At 52.7% G+C, this 13007-nt stretch overlaps 1 protein-coding gene across 1 annotated transcript; it reads left to right on the top strand.

Moving 5' to 3' along the window:
* The first annotated feature begins 4654 nt into the window (after positions 1 to 4654).
* Positions 4655 to 12927, top strand: Prrt3 (proline rich transmembrane protein 3). The gene is made up of 4 exons (XM_028863939.2): positions 4655 to 5202; positions 8613 to 9654; positions 9841 to 9996; positions 10848 to 12927. Exons 2-4 carry the CDS (start codon positions 8670 to 8672, stop codon positions 12617 to 12619), a joined length of 2913 nt encoding a protein of 970 aa, XP_028719772.1. The 5' UTR covers positions 4655 to 5202; positions 8613 to 8669; the 3' UTR covers positions 12620 to 12927.
* The last annotated feature ends 80 nt before the right edge of the window (positions 12928 to 13007 follow it).

A 13007-nucleotide genomic window follows, 5' to 3' on the forward strand; every position in this document is an offset into this window, starting at 1 on the left:
AGCCTGTGGACAGCCAGTGCTGAGAGGGGGCAGGGCAAACCACAACCTGAGGAGGGGAGCCAGGCCAGCACCGAGTGCTGTGTCTACTCAAGGGGTGGTAACATTTTAAAAGGCCCACCAGAGTTGGGCAGATAATTCAGTCAGTAAAGTGCATTCCATATAAACACACAGATCTGAGTTTGAGTTGTAGAAGCCATGTGAAAATGTAGGCATGGTAGCAGTTTGCCTATAATGCCCACACTGGGGAGGCAGAGATAGGTGGATCTCCCGGGTTCACGGCTCACCCTGTCTTATTTCATTAGCAGGTCTCAGAGAGATGGCTCAGCAGTTAAAGCATCGGCTGCCCCTGCAAGAGGACCTGGGTTCAATTCCCAGCACCAACGTGGCAGGTCCTAATCAGCTATAATTCCAGTTCCAGGGTATCTGCTGCCCTTTTCTGGCCTCAGAGGGCACTAGGCATGCATATACTGTACAGACATACACACAGGCAAAACACTCATAATAAATAAAATCAAGGAGAGTTGGACAGTGGTGGCACACGCCTTTAATCCCAGCTCTTAGGAGGCAGAGGCAGGCGGATCTGTGAGTTCGAGGCCAGCCTGGTCTACAGAGGTGTTCCAGGACAGGCTCCAAAGCTACAAGGAGGAACCCTGTCTTGAAAAACACTCATATCCACACAACACTACCCAGTAGAGATTCACTGAGCAGTGGAAGAAGAACCAGGAGTCCTCAGCTACCCTAATACCTACATAGACTGCCCGCAAGTTTCCCCCAAAGGAAACTAGGGAGAGGAGGTAAGGAAAGACAGTAGATCTAGATGGCCCCCAAAATGCCAATTAACTGCGATATAGAGAACCAAGATCTAGATAACTAGATCCAGATATCTAGATAACTAGATCCAGATAACTAGATCTAGATAACATCCAGCAAGACTGGAACAGCTATCTCCATCTGACAGCAAACAGGTTGGATGCTGCATGGTGTGTGTGTGTGTGTGTGTGTGTGTGTGTGTGTGTGTGTGTGTGTGTAAGTACATACACCAGCCCTGTAGAAACCCAGGAGATCCACACTGAATGACAGGAAGATGTGGCAGCCAGGAACTTGAGCTGGAAGCCAGGGGTGACTCAGCTTTTAGTGGAAACCAAGCACCCTAAGACTGAAACCGCACTGTGGGGGGTGGGGGGTGGGGACGGCTTTCACTGGGCTTGTGTCTCGGAGTTTCATTCCATGAGTACTTGATCACTGAGCCTGTCGCTTTGGGCCTGTGGCGGTGCCGTCTATCACAGCAGGAGCACATGGCAGAGGAGGCCTGTTCACCTCAGAGTGGCCAGGAAGCAAGAGAGAGAGAAGTAGCTGGGGCCTTAATATCCCCTTCAAGGGCACCACCTCAGTGACTCACCTGCCTTCCACTGGGGCCCACTTCTAAAAGGCTTGACTGTCTCCCCAAAGTTCCCCAGGCTGCTGAACAAGCCTTTAGCACAGGCCTTTAGGAACACTTCAGTTCTAACTCATTATTATTTGTCTACTTATTTTTGGTTTTACAAGACAGAGTTTCTCTCTGTAGACCAGGCTGGCCTCAAACTCAGAGAGATCCGCCTGCCTCTGCCTCCTGAGTGCTGGGATTAAAGACCTGTGCCACCACCGCCTGGTGACCTGAATGTTTTAAAATCTACATGTCAGGTAAAACCGAGGGCTGAACTTTTCTGTGATGGCCAGAGGTGGGAGGCCACAAGGAACAGACCTGTTAGCTCACCCCCTGCCCCATGGAAGAAGTGTTTTTTTTCTTTCTTTTTCTTTTCTCTTCTCTCCTTCTTTTTGGTCACCTAGGATGGCTCCCCAGGCACTGAGACTGGAGAAGCTGCTGTGGTCCGTGCCCAGGGCTTCTTGCAGCAGCTTTGCCACTAAGCCACGCCCAAGCCTTTCATTGTTGCTTTGGTTTTTTTGTTGTTTGTTTTTGTTGTTTGTTTTTTTCTGTTTTGAGACAAGGTCTGTATAGCTCTGGCTGACCTGACACTTGATATGTAGATTAGGCTGGCCTCAAACTCCTAGAGATCCACCCACCTCTGCCTCCCTAACTCTTGTACTTAAATTAAAAACAAAGAATTTTTTTGTTTTGTTTTGTTTTGTTTTTTGAGACAGGGTTTCTCTGTGTAGTTTTGGTGTCTATCCTGGATCTCATTCTGTAGCCCAGGCTGGCCTCCAACTCACAGAGATCTGCCTGGCTCTGCCTCCCGAGTGCTGGGATTAAAGAGGTGCACCACCACTATTTTAAAGTGTTTATTACTTTATTTATTTATTGGGAGCATGCTCATGCCACAGCACTCATGTGGCAGCCAGAGGACAACTTCTGGGAACTGGTTTGGTTCTTCCATCATGTGGGTCCCCAGGATCAAACTAAGGTCATCAGGCAAGCACCTTATTGCTGAGTCATCTGGCTGGCCTTTTTCTTTTTAAAAGTGATATCCATCATTTTTCTAATTGCAAAAGAAAAGTACATAGTGTGTGGAATATTGGTAAATAGACAAGTGAAATTAAATGGAGAGTCACACCCGTTGCTATTGAGTATCTACAGGATAGATGGATGGATGGATGGATGGATGGATAGGTGGGTAGATGGGTGGATGATGGATGGATGGGTGGGTGGGAGGGTAGATGGATGGATGGATGGGTAGATGGGTGGATGATGGATGGATGGATGAATGGGTGGATGGGTGGGTGGATCCAAATCAGATCATCCAGGATCTATCGTCAACAACTCAGAGCCTCCATGAATTGGAATGTTCATTGTAGTACTGTGCCCAGAAGGGAAAATGGCTGTTAAGCCACCTGATTGATTACTTATTAGTCAGCAGGAATATGGAGAATGACTAAATAAATATCAGTGTGCCCAGCCAGGTGGTGGTGGCACAAGCCTTTAATTTCAGCACTCTTAGTTCTCAGAAAAGGTTTCCTAACTAGAACAGTAGTTCTAACTTGTGGAACAAAATTCTTTTACAATATAAAATATTTGAATAGTAATATAAGACACAGAGGCACATGGATCTCTGAGAGTTCAAGGACAGCCTGATCTACAGAGCAAGATCCAGGACAGCCAGGGCAACAAAGAAAACTCAGGCTCAAAAAAAACAATCAGTCCATACTGTTTTTACAGTTTACATGGCCAACATTTTTGTGAATAACAATCAACAGGAAATGTCTCCTCACCATTTCTGATGACCACAGGCATTCTTTGTATGGCTTTCCCTGAGTGAATTCAGTGTAATGGTGGCCATTTGAAGGGCTGGGATAGAGGTCAATGGTACAGTGCTTGACTAGCATTCATGAGGCCCTGAGTTCAATTCCCAGCATTGAGGGAGTAAAAAAAGAAAATAGTCATTGTAATGATAGGCAATGATAGGCATGCGGAGTAGGGGGGCTGCTTTGGCGAGTTTGGAGCCATCGTGCCCCACAGAGAGTGAGAGACAGAGACTCCATGCAGGCAGTGCTCAGTGAATAGTTTCATTTGGTGTGGGGAAGAGAGAGGGAAGGGGGAAAGAGAGAGAGAAAGTGAGGGGCGAGGGTGCACACCTCGTGGGAACGGAAAGAGAGAAGGGGAGGGAGGGGGAGTTATCTTTTTTAAAGGGGAGTTCAGGATGCAGGGCAGGTCCCCCAAGGGACGGGCCAGAATGCCAACAGTCATGAGTAGTAGGAATTAAGAAATTATGCACAGAAGGACCTGGAGCACTTGGTAGTGTCTCTGAGACCTGAAAATGTGCAGAACCCCGGCTCTAACCATGTCTCTGCTAGATTCCCACATATGTTCCATGTGGGATGCAAACGTTGGGTCTTCTCCATTTCTCCTGCTAGTGACAGAGGCTGAAGATAAACAAGATATCTGTGGTAGTTTGAATAAGAATGGCTCCTAGGCTGGAGAGATGGCTCAGAAGTTAAGAGCACTGACTGCTCTTCCAGAGGTTCAATTCCCAGCAACCACATGGTGGCTCACAACCGTCTATAATGAGATCTGGTGCCCTCTTCTGCTGGACAGGGACACATGCAGACAGAACACTGTATACATAATAAATAAATAAATCTTAAAAAAAAAATAGGGTGTGACACTATTTGAAAGGATTAGGAAGTGTGGCCTTGTTGGAGGAAGTGTGACATTTGAGGTGGGCTTTGAGCTTTCAAAAACCTATGCTAAGCCCAGAGTCTCTCTCTTTGCCTTCGGATCAGGATGTAGCTCTCAACTACTGCTGCACTGTCTGCCTGCATGCTGCCATGCTCCCTGCCGCAAAGATAACAGACTAAATCTTTGAAACTGTAAGCAAGCCCCCAATGAAATGCTTTCTCTTATAAGAGTTGCCCCGTCGTGGTGTCTCTTCACAGCAAAAGAACAGTGACTAAGACGGTGTGGTATCCAACCACAAAGGCCAGAAGAAATTTACATGATCAGCTGACCACATGCTGTAGATCACCACAGCCAAGACGAGAATGAAGGAGATCTAGGGAAGGCAAGCTGGCTCAGGAAGTAAAGAAGCTTGCCCCAAATCCTGAAGACCTGAGTTCGATCCCCAGGACCCATATGGCTGAAGGAGAAAACTGACTCCACAGATGTGATATGGTATGCAGGAGCCCTCCCACACACACACATACACACACACACACACACACACACACACACACACACACACACACACTAAAAAAAAATTAAAGAAAGGAAGAATTGGATCCAGGGACAATTACTTGGAAACTGTGCCAGAATATACTGTGAAATTATAGGGGGAAAGGCAAGTTATAAGAGCAATTAGTAAAGTGTAGACTCATTTTTATTTAATATGCCCTGGGAAAGGCCTGGAAGATACGCCAGGCTGTAGGCAGGATCTACCTATGCCTGTAGGAATCCAGAGGAAATGAGTTCCTTGTCCAGGAGGTTATGCAAATAAAGCTGGCTCTAGCAGGGAGGGACGCTGCAGGGTTTCCCACGGGGTTCTGACAGCGGCTGGCTGCGCAGTGTGAGAGAGGGGCGGCGAGGAACAGTGGGCAGAGTCCATCCCCAAAGGAAAGGGTTAACGATCCCGCGCTCCTGTGGGCGGGCTCGGCGAGGAGATCGGCAGCGCTGGGCTCTGCTGGCCGAGCCTGAGCATCTCCGAGGATGCGGCGGCGGGAGAGGCTGCAGGGACGCGCGCAAGGTGAACGCGGGGCTGCGGGTGCAGCGCGCAGGTGAGGAGCTGGCCGTGGGAGGGGGCGATGGCGGGACCCAGGAAGGCAAGGAGCAAGGCCTACAGCCCCCTTCGCGGGCATGGGACCTGCACGGTACCTACCCCGACCCCGGACACTGCGGGAAGGCGTGGAGCCAGGGGGAATGAGGCTGGAGGAGGAGGAAGGAGAGGTAACCCGAGATGGACCAGCTCCTGCAGACTGTCCTGCGGAGGCCACTCTGCCTCCCCTCCCCCTCCTTTCTCACCTAGTCTCTGCCACTGATTGATTTCACCTCCCTTCAGACCTGTCCAGCCATGGGACCCCAACGCTGGGCGAGCTCCTGCCTGGACTGCAGGCGCCCACATCTCTTGCATTGGGGGTGGTAGGCAGATGGCATGTTATTCACTGAAGGCCTAGCAGCTCAGCCATCTCCTCCTCTGCAAAGCTTACACAGCTCCTGTGCAAGATGAGTCCTCTGTGCTTCAGTATCTCTAGTACATGTACTCGTCCGGCTGTGCAACCTTGGGCAAGTTGCTCGACCTCTCTGACTCTTGGTTGCCCTCTTTCCTTTCCTGTCTAATGGGTATTTGCACCTTGTATGGAAAGTATTATATGGGTACTTAGGTTTAGAACAGGAGCCTAAGTGAGCAAACAGTTCGACACAGAGCATTATTATCCACCTGCGCCCACCGCAGGGGCCTTCCTTAGTACACCTCAGTCCCAGCCTCAGAACTGAGTGAGGACTTTATGGGTCTCCAGCCCCTCCTCTGGGCAATGAGCAGAACCTAGGGCTTAGTCGATGTTTGAGAGAGACCTTACCAAGACTTAAAGGCAGTCTGAATCAAAGCTGGAGCTGGACCCAAGAGGTCCATCGAATCCCCTGAAACTGCCCATAACTGCCTCCGATGAGCCTGGGACGCTTGCAGGAAGGGTATCTGGAGTTACCAACTGGCTTCCCCCAAGTGTCTGAGCCACCAAAGGTGGCTGTATCCAGGAGGAAAAGAACACACACTTGTCCTAACACAGCTGGCCCTCAGCTGGCTGGCCACTGCTGGCCCCTCCTACTTCCCTGGCCTACTTAAGGATGGACTCAGGAACGGGGACCGAGACTGTACAGGAAAGAGACAGGAGCCCCAGGCTGGTGGCAAACAGGAGATGGTATAGAGAGGGTGTTGCCCTTGGGGTATGGAGAGCCAGGAACAGAAGGCTTCCCTAGTAAGCAGTGTCTATGCTGATGCAAGCTAGCTTCCTGTCTTCCCTGGGCATGAGTGTGGACCTCTTTCTCTTTAAAAACTCTTCTACTTAGACCTTGTCACGTCCAAGCTTCCCAGTCCTGGTGATGATCTACAAAGGCCCAGGCAGTCCAGCCCCCGCCTGCTGACCACCAACCGCCCAGTAGGATAATGTGTCTTGAGCTCACGAAGCTCATTCCTGCCCTACGGCCTTTGCATAGACTGTTCCCTCTGCCAAATGCTTTTCCTTCAGATCTTCAGATGCTTGGCTCTATCATCTCACCTTCGGCGTTTAGTTTGCCGCTTCAGAGGGGCTCTGCTGGCACCCCCTGTGGTGACTCTCATCCTTCTTATTTTTATCAAACTATTTTCTTCAAAGCTGAACTTCATTTATTTTAGCGTCTCACTATGCATCAGGCCTGCAACTTGCTATGAAGACCAGGCTGACTTTGAACTCACAGAGATCCTCCTGTCTCTGCCTCAAGAGCTAAACTTCAACATTTTAAAAAATTATATATATCGTGCGTGCGTGCGTGCGCGCGTGCGCATATGTGGAGGTCAGAAAACCACCCAAGGGAATCGTTTTCTCTTTCTACCATGTGGGTCCTGATCGAGGATCGAACTCAGATCATCAGGCTTGGCAGCAAGCACCCTTATCTCACTGGCCCCTAACTTTAAAATCATTTCTTGTTATCTTGTCTGGAATGGTCTCTCCACATTGGGGAGAAGGCCGTCTTTTCAATCTTGTTCACTGTTTTATCCCCAGGTCTGTTCAGTTTACTTGCTGAACTACTGAAGGGAGTGTGGGGGAGGAGGCCTTCTAGACAAAGGTGAAGGAGATGGGCCCACTCTGGAGCTCCTACTGTGGGTCTGACCCTCGTGTGTCTCATTATTTATGCTTCCTAGGAATTCATTGAGGCAGACACTCTCGTTAGCTTCATTTACAGATAAGAGAGCCACGATGCCGGAGAAGCAAAGTAACCCACCCAGGAGACACGATGCTAGGATTCCAACTCAGGTCCCTCCTCAAAGGCAGGAGCACATTCCTCTTTTTGTTTTTTGGTTTTTCAAGACAGGGTTTCTTTGTGCAACAGTGCTGCTGTCCTGGATCTCGCTCTGTAGCCCAGGCTGGCCTCGAACTCACAGAGATCCACCTGGCTCTGCCTCCCGAATGCTGAGATTAAAGATGTGCGTCACCACCGCCCGGCTTCCTCTTTCTCTTTTATCAGAGGTGGGCCTTGGCAAATCTAAGGGCAGGCAAGAAGGCTCAGCAGGTAAAGAGGCTTGCTGCCAAGCCACCTGAGTTTGATCCCTGGGACCGATATGGAAGGGGAGAACTGACTCCCACAAGTCCTGCTCTCCACACACTGGCTGTGACAGATATCCCCCTTAATTAAATGCATAAATGAAAAAAAATAAAACCTGATTTCAGGGACTGGAGAGATGGCTTAGCCGGTCAGAGCAAGTAGTACTGGTCTTGTAGAGTACCCAGCACTGAGGTGGAGGCTCAGAGATGTGTCTAACTCAGCTCCAGGCAATCCGCCAGTCTCCTCTGGCTTTCACAGACACTGCACTTAATGTCTTCACCCATCCCCATCAAATTATATATACAACTATTATATATTATATATAGTATTATATGTGTAAATATTATGCATATATATATTATACATATAGTTTAAGAAATATTCAGAAGGCTGGACCTAGTGGCACACACCTTTAATCCCAGCACTCCGAAGGCAGAGGCAAGCAGAGCTCTGTGAGTTTAAGGCCAGCCTGGTCTACATAGTGAATTCCAGGTCAGCCAGGGCTACATAGGCCCTGTCTAAAAAAATGAAATCTTAAAGAAAAACTTCAATTTCATCTCGTGAAGGAGAAGGCATTCCATGCTGAGGGAGCAGAACCAGGGAGCTGGGTGTCAGGATGGCCCACTGAGTGCTGGACAGGGGCTGAGCCACTTGGCATGGTCACAGCCTTGGAAGGCCAGGAAGAGAACTTGTCTTCCCTTCCAAGAGCAATGGGGAGTCAGAAAGTTTTGAAAGCAAAACAAATGATGTGAGCAGAGACCCAGTTTTTAAAAAACTTTGAAAGCAGGGGTGACGCTGTTGCCAGTGCTTCTCTTATTTCCTTGAATTAATTCAAGGGACCCCTCAACCCTCACACTCCATCTCTCTTTATCTTTTCTCTCCCTTTTTGTAGGCTTATCCAGTGAGGTCTAGACGTCACAGGCTCTACACTCAGGCACCGAATTGAACCATGGCCCCTAGCTCACGAGGCTCTGTATGCCGTCTCCTCCTGCTGTTGCCCTGCCTGGGGGCTGGCCCTGCCTTGGGCAGAGGCCTTCCCAGACCACTTGAGGACTCAGAACCCCACTTGATCCCCTCAGAGCCGCAGACCTTTGACCTCTTCTGGGAGAAGCTGAGAAATGAGAGTTCCTGGCACAGTGGCATCCCCCAGGCCCCTGCTGATGGCCCCAAGAGGCCTGCAGACTCTCCCCCAGGACCAGCCCTGCGTGGACCCAAAGCAGTGCCCGGGGTCCAGGGTGAAAGACTCCTAGTAACTGATGACCTCCAGCTGGCCCGAGGGCTTACCTCCCAAGGCTGGACAGGACCTCACGACTCACAGGAGCTTCCAGAGCCAGAAGCACCAGCCCCCCACCCAGTGGGAACACCCCATCTCACGTTCACCGCTACAACTCCCAGCCCTCAACTCAGGATAGCCACACTTGCCACTGCCCCACAGGAGCCTAGGGGCCCAACAGGACAACAGCCAGCTAGGAATGAGGGTCCAGTGGCCAACGCCAAGACCCCCATCACACAGGCTTCCCCCTGGGACTACCAGGGCTCTCTCCCCACGCTGGTACCGGAAACAGGTGCTGTGAGGAGGCTTGTGCTGGGAAAGCAGGGTGGGCAGGAAGAGGGCTTCCAGGAGGCTGTCCAGGGCCCCCTACTCACCCAGCAGGATCCAGCAGCCCCTGAGGTTGGCTCAGCATCCCCAGCTGAGGTGGCATCCACTCAGGAGCCTGGAGTCCAGCTAGACCTGGCATTGGCCAGAAGCCTTCCTCTTCCTGAGGGTCTGCCCGCTGAGCCCCCCAAAAAGGCTGGAGCTGGAGATACCTGGGAAGTCAGCTCTTTGGGACCCCAACCTGAGCAGACTGACCTCCTTGGAGGACAAGACTCCCCAGCACCCCAGCCCATACCACCTTCAGCCTCAGACACTTCCGATGGGCAGCTAAGACCAGGTAGGTACCACCATGACGGGGCTGAGTGGGGTTGTGAGGACCGGTGGTCCAAGGCAGCTAGGTGTAACCCTGGGTGTCGTTTCCCTCCTTCTGAGCAATTAGGGTGAGGGTGCCTTCCTCCTGAGGGACCGGGTTTGGGGGAACACTGGAGAGTCAGAGAGGTGGTGACTGTTCTTGCCGTTTCAGCAATAGCCTCGATGAATGGAGCAGACCCCATCTCCCCACAGCGCGTGCGAGGAGCAATGGAGGCCCCAGGAACCCCCAAGTCCTTCGTCCCTGATCTGCCAAACTCTGCTCCAGCTGCAAATGGAACAGAAAGCCCTGTGAGGGCCCTGCAGCCAGGTGAGGCCATGGCCAGGGGTGAGGGAGGGTAACCTAGAACCTGTGCTTAGTGATGGGCCAGAGGGGCTAAATGGAGAAAAGCACTTACCTGCCTAAAGGAATCGGCTAGGACCTCCTCTGAGTGGCTGAGAAAAATCAACCAGTGCTCACTGGGGACTCCAGGGGAAGACACTGGCTCTTCTGAGCAACACGGGCGTTATCGTGTGCGGCCATTCTCCATCCCACCTGGAACCCCAGCATTCTTGATGCTGAGACAAGAGGATCTCAAGTTTGAGACCTGCCTGAACTACATATTGAGTTCAAGGCTCAGTGAGACTGTTTCAAAATCAAAAAAATGCAAAGGGCTTGGAGATGCGGCTTAGTGGTAGGTAGACTTATTGCCTGGCGTATGAGGGTCTTGGGTTCAATTCCCAGTACCACCAAAAAAAAAAAAAAAAAAAAAAAAAAAAAAAAAAAAAAGGAAGGAAGTTTACATCCGTCTTGTCTTTGCTAGCCGGTGGGAACCAAACTAGACATTGTGCCCTGGTCATGACTGTGGCAGGTGCTGTTGTCTTCATCCGAGAGATGTCCTTGGATAATTAATTTACTAACTACAGTTTTGAATATGGAAAAATCAAAAGCACTTTGTGTCTGTTTGGGGTCCTTTTGTTGTTTCTTGTTTGTTTGTTTGTTTGTTTGTTTGAGATGGGGGTCTCAAGTAGCCTAGACTGTCCTTGAACTCACTATGTAGCTGAAGATGGCTTTAGAGTCTTGATCCTCCTGCCCCTGCCTCCTGTTACAAGCATGGGCCTCCGCACCCCGCTCTCAACAGCACTTCCCAAGGAACCCTTTTAATATTGTTATTATTGCAGATGAAGCCGAGGAATGGCCGGGTCGCCCACAAAGCCACCCTCCAGCACCCCCTGTCCAGGCCCCCTCGACATCTCGGCGTGGCCTTATTAGAGTCACTACACAGAGAGCCCTGGGCCAGCCACTCGCTCCGGAGCCCTCAGCCAGCTCCATGGCTCCAGACCCAGCTTCTAGCCCCCCAGCCAATGCCACCGCACCTCCCCTGCGTTGGGGACCCCTGCGGCGGGTGCTGAGTTTTTCCTGGGAGCTTCATGTCTATGGGGTGGGGGTGCTTTTCCTGCTTCCAGCATTATTGGCATTGGTCACACTGGCAGCTGCCCTGGCGGGACCCCGATTGGCGCTAGTGGCAGCCGTGCTGGTGTTGGTAGCTTCAGGGCTGCGATCTGCCTACATGCTCACCGATCCTTATGGCTCTCAGGCGCGGCTGGGAGTACGTGCCGGCCTGGTGCTGTACAACCTGCCCTTCCCCTTGCTGCTCACTGCACTGGCGGCACTCACCCTTCTGGGCCTGGGTGCCGGGCTGCCACAGCCTCTGCAGAAGCCACTCCTGCTGGGTGTTGTGGCACCAGTGCATGCCGCAGGTTTGCTGGCCACAGACCTGTTCTCCACCAGGCCTGTGCTCAACCTCCTGACACAAGGCTTGTCTTGCGCCTGGGGCGCATCTGTGGCTCTGGGCACACTCTGCCTCTGCCGTCGCCGCCTGCTGGAAGGTCCTCGGGGCTGGGATGCCAGTCCAGGCCCGCGGCTGCTGGCGGTGGCGGGCTCGCTGGGGCTGCTGGCCAGTGGTCTGCAGTTGGCAGCCTCGCTCTGGCTGTACCCAGGACCGGGCCGGGAGGGTCGCTTCTCCTGGGCCTGGTGGGGTGTGCACTTCTGGTTGCGCCTGCTGGAGCTGACCTGGGCACTGGCTCTGGCGCTGGCCGCCCTGGCTGCCACCCGTCCCAGGCCGCCCACAGAGCACGCTTGCTGGGCTAAGCTGCTACGCCTGGCGTGTCCCGCGCCCACGGGCAAAAGCGAGGTACCCGAGAGACCAAATAACTGCTATGCGGGGCCCAGTGGCCTGGCCACAGGCGGCCTGGACATCAGCAAAAGCCTCATTCGCAACGCTGCGGAAGCTGGGTTTCCTGCCACGCCTGGTTCCGGACCCTGGGGTTCGGCTGCATCGCTGGGTCGCGGTCGCCCAGGTGGCCCGGGGATGTCCCGCTGCAGTGTGGGGCCTGCGCCGTCGCTGAGCGAGTTGGATCTGCGGCCACCCTCGCCCATCAATTTGAGCCGCAGCATCGACGCCGCCCTCTTCCGGGAGCATCTGGTTAGAGACAGTGTGTTCCACCGCTGTGGCCTCCGTGGCCTGGCCTCGTCGCCGCCAGGGGGCGCCTTGCGGCCTCGCCGCGGCAGCCAGCCGGACGCTGAGCTCGACGGCGCGGGCGCCTCGCTGCTCCGAGGCCGCTGCCGCTCGCTCAGTGAGGTGTGCTTGCGCAAGCCGCTCCCGCAGCACGTGGTGGACCCGCCCGTGAGCGCGGCGGCCGCGGGGACTTCGGGCAGCTCCCTGGACAGCTTCTCCAAGGGCTCGCTGAAGATCAGCTGGAACCCGTGGCGTCACAGGGTGTCGTCCGTGGACAGCCTGCCCCTGGATGAGCTGCCCAGCACCGTGCAACTGCTGCCAGCGCCTACTCCAGCGCCTGCGCCTACCCGGGCCGGGGAGCCTCAGAGCGAGAGCCAGACCCGCAGCAAGGCCAGCGAATCTCACAGCGCATCCAGTGACACTATAGAGCTCTGAGCGGCTGCCAGGGAGGACCTGGACGCTCCCCTCAAGGTCCACACGAAGTTGCCAAGCCAAAACAGTTGAGCATTTGAAAAATTGGCCTTCTGAGGCCTGCACTTGACTGCAGCTCCCGGGGACAGACGGGCTTGAATTCACCAGACTCGTTTTTTTGTTTTGTTTTGAATATTTCTATCCTTTTTTTCAGCAGATATTTTGCACAGAGGCTGTGAGTTACACGGAATACAGGGTGGACGTGCATGGTTTGATCATGGGGAGTAGGGACCAGGTACTCCCGATTCCCCAAAATGGAGAGATGCACCTCACTTGTCCAGGCTGACTGTCCTCTTTGTGCCAAAGAAATACACCCTTCCGATTAGGCTCATGCCTCCCGATGGTCAGGCCA

This window comes from Peromyscus leucopus, chromosome 3 (genome assembly GCF_004664715.2).
Source record: "Peromyscus leucopus breed LL Stock chromosome 3, UCI_PerLeu_2.1, whole genome shotgun sequence".
Taxonomy (NCBI): domain Eukaryota; kingdom Metazoa; phylum Chordata; class Mammalia; order Rodentia; family Cricetidae; genus Peromyscus; species Peromyscus leucopus.